The sequence below is a fragment of the Adiantum capillus-veneris genome, chromosome 14 (genome assembly GCF_014529385.1).
Source record: "Adiantum capillus-veneris isolate H3 chromosome 14, ASM1452938v2, whole genome shotgun sequence".
NCBI lineage: Eukaryota > Viridiplantae > Streptophyta > Polypodiopsida > Polypodiales > Pteridaceae > Adiantum > Adiantum capillus-veneris.
Genome location: NC_140944.1, coordinates 24,164,765 through 24,188,834, shown reverse-complemented (window position 1 = coordinate 24,188,834; position 24,070 = coordinate 24,164,765). Strand labels below are relative to the sequence as shown.

At 42.1% G+C, this 24,070-nt stretch overlaps 1 protein-coding gene across 2 annotated transcripts in view; it reads left to right on the top strand.

Annotated features, from left to right (window-relative positions):
* The first annotated feature begins 17,835 nt into the window (after window positions 1–17,835).
* LOC147442098 (ARM repeat superfamily protein) overlaps window positions 17,836–24,070 on the top strand; it is a 109,987-nt gene continuing 103,752 nt past the window's right edge. Inside the window, exon 1 of one of the 2 annotated variants that reach the window (XM_086528394.1) lies at window positions 17,836–18,159. In XM_086528394.1, the coding sequence (XP_086384520.1) occupies window positions 17,942–18,159 (218 nt within the window). In that variant the 5' untranslated portion in view covers window positions 17,836–17,941. Of the gene's footprint in view, window positions 18,160–18,210; window positions 18,642–24,070 lie in introns of those variants that run through there. The other variant, XM_086528395.1, reaches the window with a different exon arrangement.

Below are 24,070 nucleotides of genomic sequence, written 5' to 3'. Positions count from 1 at the left end.
GAGACAGTGGTAGAGTAATGGTAGAACCACTAACTGCAGAGGAGGATACTTGCCTCCAGCTTCTGATAGAAAAGACCACAGCAAAAGACCACAAGGCAACCTTGGAATGGGAATCAAGAATGCTCCATTCTATCCAGGGGCTAGCCGCAAATGTGCTTAGGGAGGAATGGATACAACCCACACTACCATATCATCTCCTAAAGTATGAGGTGATAATAATAAGGAAGAGAGTCAAAGCAGAAGCCACAGAGCCTATCTATGAAGGACATGTCAAGAATAAGGAGGTTGCAGGTAAAGTGGTGGACTCTCAACCAAGATGGAGAAAAGCCTAGCTCCTAAAGTACCCGGGATTTTTGAAATACTTGGTGGAGGCCCCAAAGATCATCCGAGATGACCTCTTATTTTGCCCAGTCCCTCGTGTCCGCACTTCGGCAAATCATTTCAAAATCATAAAGGCACATCCAAACTGGCTTAACTACCCATCTATGCTTGCATTTGGGGAATATAAGGTACGAATCATACCTAAAGCTGCTAAAACCTCAGGCTTCAACTAACAACAGAACAGCTTTCACTAAAGCAAAGGAGCAAGACCATTCATGTAAGGGACGACATGGACGCGGAAGGGGGGAGTGTTGACGGCAGAACACAAAAGAAGTTTCCCCAGTATGTTGTACCATTATTTTTGAAGCGGAATGATACTTTTTGTAATATTTGAGAAGCCATTAGACTTTCTGGGAACGAGCCTCTATGGAGGAATGTATATAAGTCAATTTTTGTAACCCTAAACCCAACTTTTGAATTAATCAAATCTGGTTATCACTGTGCGTGGTGTCTGAGAGAGAGAGAGAGAGTGAGTGAGAGAGAGTGAGAGTGTGATTTCTTCTCTTCCCTACACGCGCTACAGAAGGTCCATTTGCTAAAGCAACACCACCATTGTGTTAACAACGGCGAGGGCTTCCATTCAATGCCAAGAGTGTGTGATTACGACTACGACACGAAAGAGATCCTACGAGCTTCCGGGTGAGTTTTCTTGCAAACCACGTGTCCGTTTGGTGAGTTCTTTGCACCTATGGATCCACAAAGGGTAGGACTAAACATTCGGATCATATGCCATGAAAAATGGTAACCTGTATTTTGTTGACTGTCTTTATACGCGATTGTCACAAGAGGTAGTTGGAGGTCGGTTATCAAGTCACAGTCCGTAGGGTATTGATCTCATGATAAGGAGAGTATATCTTGTGAGTTTCGTGGCATTTCGAATGCATTTAACCTAGATTCGGATAGCATTAGCATCATAGGTTGGGTTGCTTTCACTAGTGCATAAGAACGCTTGGATTTGATTTCCTCGATTAGAGATTGTTTTAGAAGGCTGAGAAGGAGATTGACACCCATCTTTTTGTTTCCATGCGCCTACGGGTTAAGCTTCGCCCTTGGCCGACATAGAGTTTTTGATTTTGTTCTTGCTATGCTAGAGTCCGCTCGCGGCGCATCCACCAACAAAGCTCTAGGTAAGTGAAGGCCTCTCTTCACACATGATCATGTGTGCTTGCACATGAACGCAAGTGGTATTTTGTGTGTGTGTGTGTGTGTGTGTGTGTGTGTGTGTGTGTGTGTGTGTGTGTGTGTGTGAGAGAGAGAGAGAGAGAGAGAGAGAGAGAGAGAGAGAGAGAGAGAGAGAGAGAGAGAGAGAGAGAGAGAGATTGCATTATTGTCCACAAAGGTCAAATATGACCCATGGGATTGGATACAAAAAGAACATTACATATCAGTTAAGGATTGAGAGTCCATCGAGAGGGTAGAAAAAAAGAGACAGGACCTAAGGGGGGTTAGCATGAGAGGGGAGAGCCACTTTGGGAGATCAAAACTTTTGAATGATTGCTTTACCCCCACAATATACTGCCCATTTACCTTGCTTGCGAGCTTCATACACCTTTTTGAGCTCGCATTTTTAGACTTAAGTTGAGTCAGGGTGAGCTCCTCAACAATCCAAACCTTTGTTCCCTTGAGGAGGTGGATTGGCATAGAAACCTCATCCGCTCCTCTTTATCCTTGAAAGTGAGAAGACATTGCTCGAGTGGAGACACTTGCCTATGTGTGTCGTTGAACCAAGAGATGGCTTCCGGCTTCATATTAATTGATTGAAGGATGTCATTGAGCTTAGTAATTGGTTCTTTGAGTGTGTCCTTGGTGGTGCACCATGGTGAGGGAAGTCTACCAATGCATACCTTGAGGGTGTTTTCTTCTTGGAGTTTTTGTTTGCGAAGCTCCATTGTCACATAAGTCTTCACTTTGGCAATGGATGCAAAGTGAGCTTCAGTGACTTTTGCTTCAACTTATTTTGCTTTGTCATTAGCGAGGTTGACCATGGAGTCAAAGTGTGCCTCAAGCTTGCTAATGCAAGATTTGAGTTCACAGTTCTCCTCCATAAGCTAATCAAAATCTCTTTCAAGCTGTCCAATTCGATCGCTTTTGCTCGGTTCTGCTACGACTACGACAAAAGTTGGTCGACTCCTTATTGTGATCTTTGGAGTGCTCATTCTTGTGGATGAGCTCCAATAGGACCAGGTCACAGACTAGACCTTAATCCCAACAAATCAATGGATTTTTTTCACAGAGCACATATTTTGGAGGAAATTTTCAGTCTTATGTGTTACGAGCTGAACAATCCCTTGTGTCTACACAAAAAAACCCTCAAGAGAGGATCGTAAGGCACAATCAAAAGCTCAAAGATAGATCACGCACTCACAAAAATGGTCTCTAACGCTAGTGAGCCTGCGAGAGGTAGACGAGAGCTGGTGTAAGGTGTCGTTGACTCTAACACAGGTGAGTGTGGCCAAGGCTAGCCAGTGAACTGAGGTTGGGAGGCTGGGGTTGGGCTGACACCTCCCCACAGGGCCGCCTCTCGCCCAAAGGGAGACTCACATATGAGGGAGAGAGAACCCTAGATGCACGCACACACACACACACACACACACACATGGAGAGGTAGAGAGGTAGAGAGAGAGAGAGGAGATAAAGAGAGGGGAGAGAGAGAGAGAGAGAGGGGGGGGGGAGAGAAAAAGAGTGCTCGCTCAAGAATCTTGGTCCATAATTTGTGTTTGGAGCAAGATTTTTTACTAGATTTGGTTCATAGAGAAATATCCAAAAAAAAAACCCACTCCAAACCTCGCTCCAAACCTCTACTCGGTAGTAGTTCCGACAGCCTCTACTTCATGGTCTTTTTCTTGCCACCAATGTTGGCAAGCTTTGCTTTGATCATGGAGTCAATACATAGGATTTGGCATATTAGGTATATTTTAAAGTGGGAAAATCCTTGTGATGCCCCATTTGGGCTGAGATGAGTCAAATTCAAGTCTGAAGTCAAAAGATCACTAGTAAAGGCCATAAAAACAAGATGCAAGCACCAAAAATCAAATATGACAAAAAAATTATATCTCGAATAATAAGCGTGCTTATTATCTAGGCATGATTTTTGGCATGAAATGAGAACTTTGGTTGTACCCAAGGGTTGTAGCCATTGAAAATAAGAAGGATTTGGCTTCTGGGGAAATTTGGATGCATAAATGCTAGGTTAGGGTCATTTTTTTCCTGGAAGACTTTTTAAAATGACCAACTGTCGGTGCAAATTTATAGGATGTCCAATTTCTTCCAAATTGAGATGTAGGCTTGTGATAATATGCTAAAGTTGATGGTGTCAAAATTCGGTACATCAAAGATAATAAGCATGCTTATTATCAATGATGACTTTTTTGCAACTTTTGGCATTTTGACTTCATGGGGTGATTGACCATCCTGTACCAATGCCTTGAATATGTTTTCGAAAAAAATTGGGTTTTGGAGTGCCCCTTAAGCTAGATTTTGTAATTTGGAAGCATTGGTGTGTTTTTTGGAGTTGGGGCAAGGTAAAAATGTTTGTTGTGCTTTTTTGTGATTGTAGAGGTGTAATGCAACATGTGCATGACATCTATGGTGAAAAAAATAAAGTTGGGTCATTTTTGGGCGTGGAAATAATAAGCACCCTTACTATCTAGCTTTGCAAATTTTTGACAAAATGAACTTTGAATGATATACACTTGTCCTATAGGTCTAGCAAGTAATCCTTAGCCCCTCTTTGAACTTATTTTGGTTCCCTTGAATTGTTCTTCCCACACTTGGTCCTCTCACTTTGACGGTTTTGCCGCCGACTCTTGGTGGCGGTCATTTTCTTCATTTCCGAGCTCATGAGCATGTTCCATAAGTTGTAGGATCTGCCTTGACCAGTTTGGTTTCATTTGAAGTTTATTTGTGGCCATAGGTCAAAGATGATGTTTTGTGGCCCTCCGTGTTGTTTTCTATTTCCATGGGCCCTAAATAATGTTTTTCTTCATTCCCACTTAGGTTGGTTGGGCTATGCTACCTCTTTGATTGGCCATGTTGTCAAAATATCTTTCTATTGGTCCAAATTTTTGATCCAATCAGGTCCCAATTCCATGATCACATCCTTGATCAAATAGCCCTATTATTTGGTTTTTTCAACCTCTTTCAGAGTCATCAGAACAAAGTTATTGTTATAGAACTCCTTGAAGAGGTGCAAGATAATGTTTGTTGCACCCTTCTCCCTAATCTTGAAAATATACATTATTTTCAAGGGCAATAATTACCTTCGTTTTGCATGAGATCTCCACAACAAATATTTTACATTGTTGTACTCCCAATAATAAACTCCAAGTCTTGGGTTATTAGTGGGTATGCACTTTAGAGGTTTGACATCAATTTGATCATACCCTTCTAACATTAACACTAGTGGTCCCTCTTTGATGGTCATGTTTGGAATCAATGTACCAACTTCCAAGCCCCATTTGTCCATCGTGTCAGGATCTACTATCTTTAAGTATTGCACTCCATTTTGGTCCATGTAGAAGGTTTTCTCTTTGTTGGCTTTAACCTCCTCTTTGAATTCAATAGTACTCTAACCACATAATCCTCATTAGGATCCAAATAAATCTGAGTACCCATACTTGCTGGTCTTATAGAAGGTCAATATATGCTTGAATCTGAGCAAGGTTCTAGTACCCAAATGAGTAGAAAAGGAAAACATTTATGAATTGGAGTAAGTGTCTAACAGTTCTTCAACTATGGTCTCTGATGGCCCCCTTGGTTTACACTCTTCTTACTAGACATTTTTCTCTTGATTTCTCTGTTAATTAAAGTCCTGATTTGCTAGTACACGGCATGATATAAGGTACAAATAGACAAAAAATTCTCAATGAAATTGAATATTTGGCCTTTAGAATCAATACTATCCCATCTCAATTGTCGCAATTCCAAATTGGCTTGATCTCAACCAATCCTATAAATCAACAATATGCAAGTTAGTTTATTAGCTGCAAGTATGTATTATGACTCCTAGTTAGAAATTTTTAGTTTCAAATTTGTGTCAACAAGAAATACCTCGACACGAGTTCAAAGCATTGCTTCTCTTTAAATTTTTCAAAACACTTTGCTTTGCATAGCAAGTAATCCTTTCCAATTTAAAAGTTTAAACATAGAAAAACAAGAAAAACTTGAAATTGTCTGATGTTATCACCCTGTTGTGGCCACAGTTGTCCTAAACTTTCGAGGGAAAATCCCTTTTTGAGAGTAATTTTCAGCCTAATGTTGTTTTCTGTGTTGAAATCTGGCTCGTAGCCATATCTTCTTCTAGAGTGAGAGCCGTCGTATATACCATGTATGCCCTCTTGGTTTGTGTCAGCAAACTAACACCTAGTAAAGTAATTAGTAGACACATTGCAAAGTCCCCCAAGTTCATATGTTGATAGCATATTCCAAACTTTGGAAGCTGCTATGCAATATGCCTTAACCAAAAAGCCTTGCCACACATACATGTTGTTGTGCTCATAGCCAACGTATGCTCCTGCCATGATACAACTATCATGGAAAATTTAATTTGACCTTGTCAAAGAGTTACAACTAATAGATCGTGCTGAATAATATACCATATTGAGAATCAGTCACAAAGCGTACCTTAAGTTATCCAATGGTGCCTCGAAGCAAATGTTCTCCGTCCGCTTGATGAGTGGTGATAAAGAATCGGCCATGCCGAGCAACTTGGCACCCACCATTAAGTCGTCGAGCAACAAGCCATGTTGATCTTCATGAGATTCTTATTAATCACTCGACGTGCTATCAATCTCTTGCATGTTGGATGAGCACGCATGCCAAGCTTTTTGTATCCTTAATGTGCCTTGCTGAATTGCGAGCCTTGCTGAATTGCGAGCCTTGCTTGAGTACATACGACCTTGTCATAGCCTTGTTAAAACCTTCATTTCAAGAGCCCGAACAACCCTGATTGATAGAGTTCGTGCATATGATCACGTGCAGCAAAACCTTCATATCATTGGAGCCTGCAGCCATTGGCTCAGCCCTCCGTGGTTCGACTTGTGTTGTAGGTTTTTCGATCCTTATATGCTTGCTTTTGAGCCTTGCATGCCTTTTTGGCTTCTTTCAGGCCTTGATTTTTTCAATCTTGAAATTATCGACTATTTGCATGTTGGAAATTGGTATTTGTTGCAATCCTACAAGGTCTTGTAATCTTCTAACTGACACACCATTGCAACGCCTCAATAGTGGAAGGGACCGTCCAAATTGAACACCTTCAACAAGAAGGCAACACACTATCAAAACAAACCCTTCAAAGGTGTAAAAGCCCAAACAATAGGGTACTTGTGTGTGAATGAAGGGCTTCCCAAGGATGGCAATGGCAGGCAGACTACGCAGGAAGAGAGAGAATGAGAACTTCATATACAGCCCAAACTCGAGGACATGGCTGTGTCAAAAAATGCACCTTAGGCCATTGAGAAACCACAGAGAGAGAGAGAGAGAGAGAGAGAGAGAGAGAGAGAGAGAGAGAGAGAGAGAGAGAGAGAGAGAGAGAGAGAGAGAGAGAGAGAGAGAGCTATCCGTTTTGTGTAGGTCAATGGCACCATGTACTCTCCCTTAGGGTTTGGTCCCTCATGAGCTCTACCCAATTGCATCTTGTAACTAGAAGCAATTTCCAACGGTTCTACCCCCGCCATGGAACCTTGCATGAGAGAGAGAGAGAGAGAGAGAGAGAGAGAGAGAGAGAGAGAGAGAGAGAGAGAGAGAGAGAGAGATCTTCTTCTACTACAAGGAGCTTGCATGCATCATGCGAAGTTCATGCAAGGCTTTCACCCTCCTCCATAGCTCCCCGTTTCCCTGAGCTCTGATGCCAATGTAAGACAGAGGGGAGACAAACGTGCGAATAACCACCCAACCATCCTATATATAGGCTTTGGCCCTCTAGCTCTTAGCTATACATAGACCCCTATATTGCAAGTGTGTCTCGCACTTTGCCAGGGGTCGTGCCCTCCTAGTCCTACCCTTGGAATGACATTCACCTTTCATTGAATTTTTGGCTATCTTTACCTGTAAATGTTGTCTTAATGGGAGATGAGTCATTTTTATAGATTATCAACCACCACAAAAATAAAATCATAGTCATACTCTCCCCTTTCCATGCCCTGACTCAAAGAAGCTCCAAATGCAAGGTATGCCACTTCTATGGTTCCATCTATACAACCAATAGAACTAACATGTGCTTTTGGATTGCACTCCATGACCAAATATAGAGATAAGAGTATGAGATGTGAGGCTCACAAAGGAAAATATAATGCTGCTAGAAACACTACTACACAAATTGCTCATTCTAGGAGTGACTATCACTAATGTAGAAATGGTACTCCTGTATGATCACTCGTGAATCCTCAGAGCTATCCGCCCCATCATTGTGGTATGTGCATGATAGTAAGATATATTTACAAGGATTGCCACCTACAAAGGACAACGAATGTCTTCGTGAAATTTGGAAGTCGTAGAATAGGATCATTTACAAAAGTGTCTTTGAGTTTCTCAAGGCCATCTTGGGCATGATCATTCCAAGCAAACACTTTAGTTTTCTTAAGGGTATTGGTCAATGGTGTCACTGTCTTAGCATAACCTTATTAAGGGTATTGGTTAATGGCGTCATTGTCTTAGTACATGGTGTTTGTGATCTTCCTTATTCTTTGAATAGACCAAAAAATCATCAAAGAAGACAAGAACTAAATCATTAAGATATACTCTAAATACATCAGTCATAAGGCGGTTGAAATTCATTGGAGCATTTGTAAGTCCAAATGACATAACTATAAATTCGTGTCAAATTCAGTGTTGAATTCTATCTTTTGTATATTGTCTTCCTTGATCTAGATTTGATAATAGCTAGATATAAGATCAATTTTTGTGAAAATAGAGACTCCACGTAGTTGATCCAAATACTCATCAAACCTAGATACTGCATACTTATTCTTGATTTTACATTATTCAACCCACGATAGTCGATACGAAGGCGTAGATTACCATCCTTCTTTTGATAAAAAAGAACAAGATTACGCCATGAAGAAACACTAGGTCGAATGAAATTTTGGTCAAGAAGTTGAGTAAGCTACTCTTTGAGGTCTACAGATTCTTGTACCAACATATTGTATGGTCTTCAAGCAATTGGTTGATCTCTTTGGATAAGTTGGAATGCATGACCAACTTCATGCTTAAGTGATAACTTTGAAAGTTCTTCAAGAAAGACATCATCAAATTTGGTAAGCCAGTCAATGTTAAGGGAGATGCAGAAGGAGAGCTTTTGAGCTCTTGCAAGCACACACATACACTCAAAGATGGAGGCAAACCTTCTACTTCTTCTTCTTCACTTACTCAAGATAAGAGGTCTACAAATGAAAAAATACAACATAAAAGGAAACTAGTACAACGGTCTAGTGTGAATCGCTAGTAAGTGATCTAGATGGATAAGTGTACCATCAATTCGATAGATAGACCAACTCAGTGTAGTCCAACTATAGTATCACTTGCAAAGATATGCATCTCCACTAAGGTGCATCAACGATGACTGTCGGCGATGAGAGTCATCCAAGAGTAGTACATGTTGAGCTTGACATCTCAACACTCCTCCTCAAGCTCAATGCCATCTCATGTATGCCAAGCATTACTCAAAACTATCATAGCTTCTGCGCTCCTCGTCCATCTTCACTTATTCAAGATTGATGTCCCACGCGAAAACCTTCTCTCCAATGAAGTGATAATGCACCTCAACGTGATTTTTCCTCGCATGAAACACTAAATTCCAAGCCAACTATATATTGATGAGGTTGTCACAATAGATGAAAACCAGCCTTTATACTTGTAATCCAAAGTCCTAAAGTAGCAACCCTAGCTATGCTACTTTACATGTCAACTATAGGTTACTTCTTGTTGTTCCATGTGATAGCAACACTCCCAAGTTAAAACATGAATCCGCTTGTAGACCTGCAATCATATGTGCTACCAACCCAATCTGCATATGTGTAACCATAGAGCTGTAACCCAACCCAATATCAGCCCTATAAAAGAGTGCATAATCCAAAGTAGCACTCACATAGCACAATGTGTGCCTCACTGCATCCAATGTATCTTCCTAAGAGACTACATAGACTAACTCACCAATCCAATTGTGTAGTTCAAGTCTTCCTAAGAGACTGCATAGACTAACTCACCAATCCAATTGTGTAGCTCAAGTATGGACTTGAGATAGTCAAGTAGACTAACTCACCAATCCAAAGTAGCACAATGTGTGCCTCACTGCATCCAATATGGCTTCCTAAGAGACTGCATAGACTAAATCACCAATCTAGTTGTGTAGCTCAAGTCTGGACGTGAGATAGTCAAGTAGATTAAGCTACTGACCATCTTCCTATACATCGTATCATTCTTGGTGAGCACTTGACATGCATCATTCCCCAACTTCAAATTCTAATCTAAGAGCATCTCAATTGTTTTACAATCATCCATACCATACTTTTTTAGCATGTCCAAATTATATTGTCTTTGTGATAGCCATACACCCTCTTCTGTGTGAACAATTCCAATGCGCAAAAAATATTGCAAGTCCCCCAAGTCTTTCATCTCAAAATTCTACTCAGTAGAGTTGTAAACCCTCTACTTCAACCACATTATCATCTCCAACAATCAAATCATCCACATAGATGCATATTACAACAATTTTTGCTTCATTCTTTCTCACATACAATGAACGATTTGCATCAAACGTCTCAAAACCCAAAGACATATGAGGAATGATGCAATCCTCTCATGCCAAGCTCTAGGTGCTTACTTAAGTCCATATAGTGATTTCTTTAACCTGTCTACAAGCTTACATAGCCTTGTATTCACATAACCTTGTGGTTGCATCATATACAGAATTTCCTCCAAGTATCCATTCAAGAAATTATTCTTTTCATCCATCTGTTTTGAAACCCATCCTAAAGCCGAAGTCACTACAATAAACACATGAATGGTAGCCATATTGGCTATAGGGCTAAATGTCCCCTTATTATCAATCCCATACGTTTGTGCATAACCCTTGGCCATAAGCCTCACCTTGTACTAACTCACACTACCATCAAAATTGTGATGTATCTTGTAAACCCATTTAGATCCAATTGCCTTTTTTTCCTTCCATGTTAATGGCACCAACTACCCATTCCATTTGCATCAAGGGAAACCGTCTCCTCATTCATAGCGTGCCACCATTTCTCATCTTTGATAGCATCTTCAAAATAAGTGGGTTTCATTTTCTATGTCATCTTTGCCAAGTGAACCCTACTTGTGTACCCATGAGAGGTGGCATGGGTGTTTCTCCTACGCATGAGACAATGGAGCCTTTAAGAACACTTTGAAGATCCCTAATTAATTGGTAATTGGCTGGTATCTAGCTGATAGTTAGCAAACTATGGGTAGAAACCATATAGTCCTTTTGTTCTAGAATGTATTGCAAAATGATAGGACAACAACCAACTCTTATCAAATTCCTCAAATCATAATCTAACTTATTTAGGGTCTACAAGCATGACACTTTTGTGCCTTGGGAAAGCTTTGCAATTAGATTGTGTAGATTACAATGAGACATGTGACTTTTGATATGTTTTCTACTGCTCAATCAAAAAATTCTCTTGCCCAAAGTTGGATCAACTTGCGGTACACGAAATAGATTTCACCATTACAAATGACTTCATGGGATATTTGTCATAGTATGAAATGAATAAGAAGAACATCACGAAAACATTTCCTTGCACACTTGTATTTGATAGAAAACCAGAAATAGAGCTCATTACATAAATTAGTGTTGGGGTAAAGGTGGTGTGCCTCTTACCCTGGTCGGACACACCAAAGACGTTCGATCGTCCATTACTTGTACACACCTTATTCTTTACTAGTTAGAAGAATAAGGGGCTCTCACACACACATAGTGTTGAGCTACTCCACCCACATCCTCTCTCTCTCTCTCTCTCTCTCTCTCTCTCTCTCTCCACACATGCATTGCATTCGCACACTCACAACTGGTATCAAAGTGCATGGTGATTGTGGAGAGCGTGGAGGTGTCAAGAGCTTTGAGGTGGTAGCTTGCTTGCTCTCAACGGTGGAGATATCAAGAAAGCTTGGAAGCTTTTTGAGAATGCAATGGGAGCTTGTGAGCTCAATTGAGAGTGATGTATGCCCTTATGGAAGCTCAGAAAGGAGTGCAGAAGATAGTGTGTAAGTGAAGGTGCTTCCCTAAAATTGTGTGCACAATAGCATTGTTTTTAGATTTGTTTTTCTCCTTGTAGAACGTAGATGTGAAGATTTTGCTCTGCTGGCCCCTCCATTTCAACGAGATCTACAAGTTTGTAGAAGAAACTTTCTGCAAATTCATCACTGTTTTGCTGATATTTAGCTCAAACTAACTGTATACAGAAATTTCAGGTTTTCTATTTTTGCATACTGTGCGAGTTTCATGCACTTTTGGAAGCACGGAAGGTGCTCAAAGTTGGGTGCATAAATTCATAGATGAAGGTGCAATTTCAACTTGCACAAAGCTTGTGGTTTGAGGATCTTTTGGTAGATTTGGGCAAAGGATCACCTAGGTGTCTACACAATCGAAGCGATCCCTTGAGAGACGCGGTTTTTTGAGCACACATGTGGAGTTTCTTTCACAGATTTTCACATGATACTTTGGCAGTGATTTTGTGCTTTGGTTTATGATCTTTGTGAATGGATTTTCATATTATGGCGCATGATTGATGCCCATTAAACATGCATTTCGGTGAGCACTTTTGAGTACCGATGAGCTCTCTTAAGAGCATTGTTTTTGCATTGATCAGGTTTTTGGATATTTTGGTGCTTGTTTATGCATGGCCACTCCATGGATGTATGTTGAGTGCGGATCGCCATTGTATGTAAAATTGTGGAACCATTTTGGAATTTCTACTCATTGGCATTGAGTAGTGGTTTTGGTTTATGGTTTAGAGTCCTCATTTGGAGACTATAGTGGTCGAGGTTTACTCCCACTTTGCCATAACTTTTGTTGACAAATTTTGGTCAGTTTGTAGTGGTCAAGATCTTCTCCCACTTTGGCATCTTGGATGCGGTTTTATGGTTGAGATTTTGCTCCAAGCTCTGCCAGATTTTTACTAGGTTTTATGCGTGTTGTGACAAGTGCTAGAGAGTTGTTTCAGCCAAGTTTTGGCTTGTGCCTATGCGAATGGTCATTTCTCTTGCACTCTCATTACATATGGTCATGATTTATGCATGATTGGTTCTTGGTTTTCGCATAGGGTTATGCACTTTATGCGATGTTTGCCATAGTTTGATCAGCTAGTTTTCTTTTGCATTGTGTTGAGAGGTTATGCTCTTGTGGACAATGCATTTATACTTTGTGTGGCTGATCTATAGAACATTTTGCTCTCAATTATGGCATCTTACAGTGGTAGTTTGTCATTGGATACACATGTTGGTGTATTATACAGATCTCAGGGGCGCAAACATGTGGTTTGTTGGCATTGTGGAAAACCAGGGCACATGAGGAGGTGTTGTTTTAGGCGTTGGAGACAACACAGGATTCCATTGGATTGTTGAGAGTACATGTGTGGTAATTCTATAGGTTCACTAGGCATGCGTGGACTTTGTCTCACAATTGGCAGTTAGACATTGGTGCTTTACGCCATGTTACTCCTTGCCAGGAGTGGTTTAGCACGTTTTTCTACTTTAAGATAGGATGGTGTTCATGATGTGGGTGACATTAATTTGCACGTCGCCAGTGGCAGTATGCTTGATCTCCATCTTGCAACTCAGAGATCATGGGTGTCATGTTTAATTGATTGATGAGGAGAGATTCACTTGTGATAGTGCAAGGCCATCATGGTGCTCATTTGACTCTTCTCTACGTTCTTGGTGTCAGAGACGCCATAGCCTTTGTGAGTCCGTTGCCATGCAAACGTTCGCAGTCTAAGCGAGTACACTTCGCTAATGAGCAGCATGACACTTCGCTCGTTGTGCATGCACGGTTTGAGGATAGACATGTAGAGCATGACAGTTTTTTGAGTGCACGACTAGAGCAGTCTCACCAATGATGGTGATGAATTTTGAGGCTTTGCTAGTCAGCGAGCAGAGCAGTGAGTCATGTGTACAAGACGTTGCGGTCTCAGTGACATTGTAGATATATACTTTTGCATATGAGCTCCAAAGTGTTGTGCACAACTTGTTTGTAGATGCAGAGTTAGAGCGGCCATGCTCTAGTGAGACACAACGAATTGATCCTCTTAGGATAAAGATGCCTCCTACCACGGAGATGATTGATATGGAGTCCTTTGGCATGTTCATGCTAGAGACTAATATGGTGATGCCAGGACATGAGGACATAGTTCCTATGGATGATGAGGAAGTGACGACTACCCTGGAGTCAGGATTGATGCATCCATATGCGACGAGTTCTGGTGGTAATGCAGTGAGGGTTGAGATACCTAATGTGGATAGATTGGCAGAGGTCACCGCACATGGAGTTGATGTGATTGGCATAGATATGTTGGCCGAGATTACGCATTTGTCATCAGCCTTCGGGACTCTCATGTACGACCTCTTAGTGTCAAGACTGCAGTTACAGTGGGAGCATTTGCAGTTGGGGTTGTCAGTCATGCGATGGCTGACACTAGCATGATGCATCATGGAGTGGTGCAAGTCATTTTAGGACACCTGTAGGGTATGCATGTTGATTCTAGCAGGGATATACACTTCCACACACCACTAGAGCCTACACGGTGGCATGCACTAGATTGGAGAGAACCAATGGCATAGGTTGATATGATTTTCCTCCCTTACCTATTGTACATTCGCCTTTAAGCGGGAGATTGTTGGGTAAAGGTAGTGTGCCTCTTACTTCGATCGGACACGCCACACACGTTTGACCGCCCATTACTTGTACACACCTTATTCTTTACTAGTTAGAAGAATTAGGGGCTCTCTCACACACATAATATTGAGCTGCTCCACCCACATCCTGTGTTCTCTCTCTCTCTCTCTCATCATTCTCTGCACACGCATCGCATTCGCGCACTCACAATTAGGAGTTAAAAAAGAACTACATGTCAAAGCGGATGCTATTGTAAATAGATTCATATACATCAGGGGACAAGCTAAACCATTTGCGTCCAATTTTTTCCGTGGAAAACCTGATAGCTCTCACAAGGTGGGAAAACATGTACAATTTTGGTTTTGTGTACATCAACTTATATTCAAGGGGATTTCCCTTACATTGTTGATACCAAACTCCCTTCACCACATAAGACCCTCTTGGGCATTCATTGTCCCATGCATCAACTACTGGAGACTCCAACTAGGTCTTATCTATTGTGTATTTTAAGAAATAGAAGCCCAATAACTCTTTATTCTGAGACTTGGTCACAACAACAAAAGTATCACCAATATGCAACACATCAGTGATGCAACACATCAGTTAAGGCATCATGGTGTCCTTCATAGGTTGGATCATCTATTTCTTCTCTTCAACAAAGTCATTTGTGCGCTCAAGAAGAACATTATCCCATGATGCCACATGCTTTGAATTGGAGCACCTCTTCTATTTGCCTTGCAAACATGCACCACACAAGCCAGACACACAATGGACACTCCACATTAGGAACAACCTTGCAATCCCACTTTTCACTTTGATCAACATCGCCTATTTTGATCTCCAAGAACACTAGTGAAACTAGCCTCATCTTTGATTGATATGATGCTTCAGTGCCTGTGGATCTCTCTCAAGAATGCCACCACTTCTGTTGCACATTGCAGTTTTACTCCTTTTGGTTTCAACTGCTCATGAGTGAGATCGTGTTTGATAACACAGACCATGCCCCATCGTGCTCACCTTTTCAATGACCCGACTGTGAAAACTTCCAAGTCATTTTAATACTTGTAAGTGTGCCATACCTAGCAATAAAGTCAAATTGGTCTTCTAGCTTTGAATTGGGAAGCCGCACCAGCTGACCACACCCAATGTTCTTCAAATGCTATGCCAAGCTGTTGTGGCCATCCATAATGTAGCATGGAAACAATGCTGGAAAAAAGGGTATCATGAGTCTTGTCATTTGAAATATAAAAGTGATAGTATTTTGGACCCATGATGCAAGATGGACATACGTAATGTGGACAAATATTATAACCAGGTCATAATACCAATGTATTGTTTGAATCTCATTCTACTTTTTGAATGTGTAGTTTTTTGCAAAGTCCACTACAAACAATACCACACTTTTTGGAAAAACTCGAAGGCTCTTGTTGAGTTGCTCAGCTTGTTATGTGTAAACAAAGTTATATCGGACATACTTTTTCAAGTGTTCCTTAAACATAACCAATAGCTCTTTGCTGGTCATCTTCTTGAAAGACAAGACTTTTCTCTTCTTCTTCTTACGTGCATTTGTGGTTCCAACCTCGACATCCTCAAATACCTTGACGGTCATGATGTATTCTATTGTCAATTTTTCCCTCGGGCACACTGGTAACTTTACAGGTCCACATTTAGAGCATTCCCCCATCAAATAATTCAATTTATGATACCTGGCACCTTCAAGCCTTTCAAACACGATTCCCATACTTTGGTTATACTTGTATAGGTTTGAGTACATGCTTTGCAGTTTTCATCAGCCTCACAAACATTGCATTGGAAACTACACCTAACGGAATGCAATCTAGAGAACCTTGCCTTATATGGTTTAGGGCATCTATGAAAAAGGACATTTGCACATGTGTTATGCGGCAACATGTGTGCCTATCCTTCAATTTTTTAACAATTTGGGCTTCAACTTTTTAAAAGCTCGTTGATGAATATTCACGTTTGGATGACTCCTTTGTAATCGAATGGAGAACTCTACTTGCAAAAATAATGCAAAGCTTATTTCACGTCAACCCGAGCAAGCTCTTCAACAAAAATGCATGATCACACCAAATGTTTGACATACATCACCATGTGCATGCAACTAGTATATGTATACTTGGTAGCCACTATAGATCAAGTACCATCACTTAAATACATGCAAGCAATTCCTTTTGTAGAACGAAAATAATACATAGGCAATTACGTGATAGGTAGGTGCCGTATGAGGTGAATACCTCTTCTCACACAAAAATATCTTAATGTTCCCCATCATATATCTACCTCACTTTAAAGTAAAACCTCATACAAGTTTACCCCACCAAAGTCCAAACTACCATGAAGGTTCACAATAAATAGCTACCAAAGAGGAGCCACATGATAGGCATTAGATGCTAACAAGCAACTTGAAGGTACTTACCTAAGAGGAGCTATTTGATAGGTGGCTACCTGAGCTACCTCACAAGAGCTATCTAATAGGTGGCTACCTAAGAGGTACTACATGATGGGCATCTACCTGATAGCAACCATAACCTTGAGGCTCATTTGATTTGAGAAAAAGGCCTTAGGCCAACCAACCAAGTAATCATAGAATCTCCACAAATGCACCCTGCGTATATTAACAAGAGAAAGAAAGTGTTGCGCATGTGCAAGGCTTCAAAAACTATCGCCGTGTAAACGATATACACTACTAATGGCCACCTACGACCTAGGAGGCTTCAAAACTTGTGCACCTGTGACTCGTGGGGCTTCAAAACCTGCACATCTCCAGGCCGCGACTCGCGTGACAGTGGAATTTGCGGCCCGGGCAAACTTGTACTTGTGGCCAATTGCGAATTGTGTTGTATCTATGCATTTGTAGGGTTTGGTGACCTAAGCAATCTGCCTTGATTGAGTGACATGGATGGATTGAGGGACCTTGTATCTGCAAGATTTAGTGTTCCAAGAGGCTAATTTGGAGAACCAACAATGCATAGAAGAAAGATTGAGTTTTGAGTGTCTTTTTGGCAGCCAGGTAATCTTTCCTTTGGAAATCGATTTAGTGTTTTGGTCACAAGAATAGTAAAAGGACAGTGAAATATGGGTGTGTGAGAATCGAAACGATTCAAGATGCTATCATATGAGAATTGAGATGCTTTTTCGTGTGATTATAGTTTTCTTTCCTTTCATTGTGTGTAGATTCGAGATGCTTTGAATCATATGAGAAATAAAATTCTGTCTAACATGATTATAGTTTTCTTTTATTTTGTTGTGTGTGTAGATTGTAAGACTTCAAATTCGTGAATAAGAACAGAGGAAGCTTTACTCTCTATATGCCTCTACTTGAGTAAGATTTTCTCTCTAGTTCAAAAACTAATCAAAGATGTAGCATATTGATCTTGGTCTCACCCTTGAGTTGTTGCATAAGCATCTTTGGTGGTTACGTCAAGAGGTGCTCACTTGAAGCTCCACTGGACATTTCATTTTACCACTTACCAGGGTACTTATGCCACTTTGAATTGCGGTTTATATTTCGTCATTCCCATGCGATTGGGCAAGTCCCAAATTTAAGTTGCATGTCCATTGAAATTATTAGGTGCTTGTCCAGTTGAAGCGAGCTCGAAGTATCGTACTACGAGCTGTGCACTCAGCGTGAAGAAGAAGAAGAAGAGGAGAGGAAAAATTTCGTCGTTAATGTTGGCGATGGAGCCCCCCTCAGCACCATCCATATCACGGTTTTTTTCTTCTGAAGCTGCTGCCAAGGAGGCGTTTGCCAAGCTTCAGCCTCTTTGCTCCCGCCTTCTTGAGCTGCCCTTACGGGGCTTCCAATCCGATTTTGACACGTCTATTCTTCTTTCCCTTCGTGGAGCTTTGCACGATGTTCCTTTACAGGGTCTCCAAGTCTGCTCAGAGTATTCTTTCTCGTTCTTCTGGTTTCAATTGTGCATGAAGACACTTGAATGCAATGGCATACATGTTACGACATCTATTGGTTTGAAAATGTTTGTGATAGCATAGGTGGAAATTGAAATACATCAAGGCATGATTATTTCTCTATGTAGTGTCAATTCGGCATGATCGAGGGGAAGCGTCAATTGAGTGATTGGTAGGGTGCTTCCATTGCTAGGTTTAGCCAAGGTGAATGCCTCCATAAAATAGATGTGTAAAAGTTTTTGCGCGACTTTACTTCCAAGGACTTCTTTTCATTTAGCACCAAGGGGCAAGTAGCGGCACCAAGTCACTTCCACAAGACAAGTACTTGTAGCAACATCATATCCAGCATCTTCTTGAGGGCAACTCTGAAGCTAGAACAGTGTCAATGCGAAACGCGTTCTAGTAGCCCGGAAATGCGAAACGGCTACAATGTTTCGGGTGCCCACTGAAACGTCTACAGGTGAATCACCAAAAAAAATAAAATTTCATGAAACACGAAATAAACACTATGTGTATTTATTCATAGTAGACAATCTCCTTACCTTTGCTTTGATAGAAACTACTATAGGGAACTATGTTGTTGAAATACGGAGAAATGCATACATGTATGCATATATGTGATGTTACACACGTCCATACGCACACTTACACACACATGGTACATATGTACGTATACATAGACACACATACACAAACATACTTTCATGCATATGCACAATTACAATGAAGTTGGTGACATAGCATGCCCAACTAGGAGGACTGGCCTGGAGGAAAAGAAGCACTGAACCAAAAGAATTGAAGAAGTCATGGCCGAGGGGCCTAAAAAGGGGTTAGGATATTTAAACCTAACTGTCATGTGCGCACTTCACTTGCGCTACGTGGACATGTTTTTGTTACAGTCTAGCATGACTCATTAGCTTAGGATTGAGACTGGCACCTTTGTGAGCCTCTAGCAGGACGTGCATGTCTAGGTTGGTCATAGTTGAATACCCTCTCTTGCATAGGACAACATTTCAGCATGTAGGCAGCTGACCGCGTGAACACCTCTTATTTTGACACTTAATTAATAAGTGACTTGTAGCATTTCATGAAATCGTGAGGTCTCTCAATTCAGCCTGCTCGACCCAGATATTCATGCCTACAAAGACAGCATGGCCAGCGCTAGAATTGGCAGAAGAGGAACTAGAAGATAGCCAGCATTTCAACAGAAGATAACCAGCGTTTTCAGCCCTCCATAACCAGTGTTTCAACATAAGATAACCAGCGTTTTCAGCCCTCCCTCTCAGCAGCGTTTTGAGCTTTGGAGACCAGCGATCTCAGCAAGCAAGACCAGCGTTTTCAGCCCTTGATCGCTGTAGATATCAGCCCCTAGCCTCGTCATGGTTGCAGACCTAAGCCATCAACAGTGCTAGCAAATCCGACACTCAGCCATAGACCCATCGTCACCGTTGTCGACATAGTTCCCAGCACCTAGTGTCCCTTGTGCCTTGGCTCGGCATAAGGATCCACTACATCAAGAACCTTGTCGTCATCGTCGTCGTCGTCGTCATCGTCATCATCGTCGTCAACATAGAACCATTGGTACCTCATTGTTGACATCATCGTCGTCGACATTGACCCATCAGTACCTCGTCGTCGACATCATCGTCGTCGACAAAGACCCATCAGTACTGCGTCGTCGTCGTCGTCGTCATCATCGTCGACATAGACTCATCAGTACCTTGTTGTCGACATCATTGTCGTCGACATAGACCCCATCAGTACCCTTCGTCGACATCGTCCTCGACATAGACTCCAGCTGCACCTCGTCGTTGTCATCATTGTCGTCGACATAGAAGCTATCAGTACCTCAGTACCCCGCAGTACCATTGGTACCACGTACCCAGTACCCAGCATCAGTAGCATCAATACCCAACATCAACATCTCAACATTTAGACATTGTATCAGCATTGTGCAAGAATAAAGGAAGTACTTGCTCTGGCAACAGAGCAAGGGGGTCCTTGAGGGTTTGGGACTCGATATTGGGTGTCGCCTCTTTTCTCTCTCTCTCTCTCTCTCTCTCTCTCTCTCTCTCTCTCTCTCTCTCTCTCGTGTCTCTCTTTCATTCAGTTGAGTTCAGTTCTTTCAAGTGAAGTTAAGTGTCCCTTGTGTTTGTGCGGAGGACTAGATCCGAGCTAAATCCATAAACACTTCCGCTGCACCTGATATTGGTATTAGAGCTGGGTGTGTGCTTCAGGCTTTCAGCTTCACAAACTCAAGGGAAGAACCAAGAATCATCAAGAACCACCAAGAATCCAAGAACCATCAAGAACCCAAGCAGAACTAAAGAACCCAAGAAGAACCAAAGAACCCAAAGAACCCATGCAGAACCAAGAATCCAAAGAATTTTTTTTTCTTGGAAGAATCTTCGAGTCCCAATCATAGACGTATTAGCTCCCCTCTTCATTGCCATGCCTTCGAAGGAAGATCGACATCGGATACATGACAAGCCAAATCTTGATTACTAGGATCTACTTGCCTCTTATGCGGATATGGGAGGAGTTGGAAACAGGATCCCTAAACCTCTTCTACATTCGCATTCGCATGTAGCATGCATCGACTTCCATCGACAAGAAACCTTGGAAATATCTCCAAGCACCCTTACCTTTTAGCTTTACCCGCAATGTTTTCACGACAGGACTATTTGAGTGGTCAACACTTGCTCGCAAGGTAGAGTCAGCCCGAAGGCTGGTATTTTGCGTCAATAGTAAGGCTGCGTGGTAACTCGTGTGGTCGGTGTTTACATCACACCAAACCTACATCCACAATATCCACCAGTTTGGAGGAGTTTTCATTGGTGATGCATCCACAAGCATTAGAAGCAGTCAACATCACAAGAACAGAAAAGTATCCCAAGATAGAAGTTCGGCAGTTGTGCCTCACCTTCAACAGGGGGATGTCACGTGCTCACTTCAGTTGCGCTACGTGGACATGTTTCTGCTATAGTCTAGCATGAGTCATTAGCTTAGGACTGAGCCTGGCACCTTTGTGAGTCTCTAGCAGGACGTGCATGTCCAGGCTGGTCATAGTTGCGTACCCTCTCTTGCACAGGACATCATTTTAGCATGCAGGCATTTGACCACGTGAACCACCTCTTATTTTGACACCTAATTAATAAGTGACTTGTAGTATTTCATGAAATCGTGAGGTCTCTCAATTCAGCCTGCTCGACCCCGATGCTCATGCCTATAAAGGCAACATGGCCAGCGCTAGATTTGGCAGAAGAGGAAGCGGAAGATAGCCAGCGTTTTCCGCAGAAGATAACCAGCGTTTTCAGCCCTCCCTCTCAGCAGCGTTTTCAGCTTTGGAGACCAGCGACCTCAGCCAGCAAGACCAGCGTTTTCAGCCCTTGATCGCTGCAAATATCAGCCCCTAGCCTCGTCGTGTTTGCAGACCCAAGCCATCGACAATGCTAGAAAATCCAGCATTCAGCCATAGTCCCATCGTCGTCGTCGTCGTCACAGTACCCAACACCTAGTACCCCTTGTGCCTTGGCTCGGCATAAGGATCCACAGAACCCATCAAGAACGTTGTCGTAGTCGTCGTCACAAACGGGAGCGCATAGCAATATAGAATGTACTCGGATAAATAGAATTTATCACTTAATACTGAAGCCAGAGGATATAGAGAGAAATAGATAGAGAGTGAGAAGATCGACACAGTACTAAGACCAGAAGATGGGCTGCCCCCCCCCCCCCCCCCCCCCCCCGGTAATAGTATCTTTATTACTGAGGAGAAGTCTATACAAGCACTTGAACCGAACGTATTACCACGTTCGTTCTAGAATAAGACTTGATGGTTCCTGGAAGCCTCGGCTTCCTATTCCTAGTGCAAAACCCTTTTCCAAGGAACTTCTGTTCATTATTCCAAATCCTTGAGAACCAAGGTTCTCGCCTGGATCTCACCTTCCAGACTCAGGGCATGGCATCCTTGCAACTCTTTTCCGACCCTGAATGGCACCTTCCCCATCAAAGAGTTGATTGTGTTCCCATAGGCATATTCCACCAAAGGTAAAACCTTTCCCAAGTAGTCTTCTGATCCAACAAAGAAGACTTCAACATATCCAGTACTACTAAATTAGCAACCTCTAATTGCTCGTCAGTCTGCAGGTGGAACGAGAACTGCAACCACGTGCCAATGTTCTCCCAAATAGCCATCCAAAACAAAATCGTGAACCTGGGGTCCTTGTCGGAGACAATCTTCTCAGGCATGCCATGTAATCTAAAGACCTGGGCAATAAACAGTCATGCCCATGCTGTGTTCTCGGGAGATGAAATCCATTGCAATACTTTCCCAGGGACGGATGGGTATGGGTAAAAGGCTGTAACAATCGCTATGTTTTATGCCTGTCAAACTTGACCTTCTGGCATACCAAGCAACTACTCACAATCTTGTCCACATTCTTCTTGTGTCTCGGCCAAAAGAAGTATCTCTCTACCCCTTTCAAGGTGCTAGCAATGCATCGGTGACCCGTAAAAGGCGGACAGTGGCATTCGGTTAGAACCTTTTCCCTCAACGGCTGTGCAACGCACAACATGGTTTTCTTCATTAAGTAGCCATCCCGAATGGAATAGTCCGCTACTATCTTCTCTTTCCGTATTCAAGTGAATACATCTGCAAAATTTGTTCTGTGGCGTACCGACCGACCATATCCTCGAAGTTCCTATGATGTATCGCAGAAATAGCCAGAACCAACGGCTTTCGGGACAAAGTATTTGCCGCCAATTTCTTCGGTCCTTGCACATGGACAACCCGGAAGTAAACCGTGACAAGATGTTTGCCCACCGCATCTGCTTTTTCCGACAGCTGCTTCCGTGACAAGAAGTAGCGTAAACTCCCATTAGCTTTGAAAACCGTAAAATCGGCTCCGAGTAGGTAATGTCGCCACTGAATAAGAGCATGGATAGCCGCCAAAAGCTCTTTCTCACAAATCTGTGCTGTCAATTTCGGCCTTTAGAACAATCGGCTCTCATAGGCAATGACATTGGCCTTCTTGCATTAAGACCGCATACAGACTACGACCACAAGTATCACAATATATTTCAAACGACTTCTGCAAGTCTGGCAAAGTCAAAACTGGTCCCGTAGTCAATTTCTCTTTCAAAGTCTGAAAGGCAGTCACCTCTGTTGGTCCCCACGAGAAAGGGACCCCGTTTTGTGTCAAGATATGCAAAGGAGAAGCAACCTCTGCAAACTTTCGAATGAACCGCCTGTAGTCCGAACACAGTCCCAAGAAGCTTCTAACTTCCTGGACATTCTTCAAATCGGGCGAATCACGGATAGTCTCTATCTTGGCCGGATCCATGTGCACTCTTGCTTTGCTGACACAATGTATCCCAAAAAGTGTATCTCTTGGTAGGAAAAATTCACTTTTCTTAGCATTAATCACTAACTTGTGATCTCGTAATGCTTGAAAGACTTGAAGCAGATGATCTCTATGTTCTGCCTCATCCTTGGAGAAAACAATGATATTGTCAAAGAAAGTGCCAACAAATAGCCTGTACTCTCGAAAAATCCTGAAGCCAAAAGGCATCACCAAAAACTCAAATAACCCAAAAGTCGTTCGAAAGGCTGTCTTGTGGACGTCTCCCGACGCGATTCGGATGTGATGATATCCACTCTTTAAATCAAATCCTGCTAAAACACAAGGATCCTTGTAATCTGTCGAGTATATCATCAATCCTAGGAATCGAAAATCTGTTCTTGATGGTGATTTTGTTGAGAGCTCTATAATCGATGCACATTCTCCAAGATCTGTCTTTCTTCAATACCAACAACACTGGAGGGTTATACGGTGAAGTACTATGCTGGACAAGATCCTTTTCCAAGAGGTCTTTCACTTGGTTCAT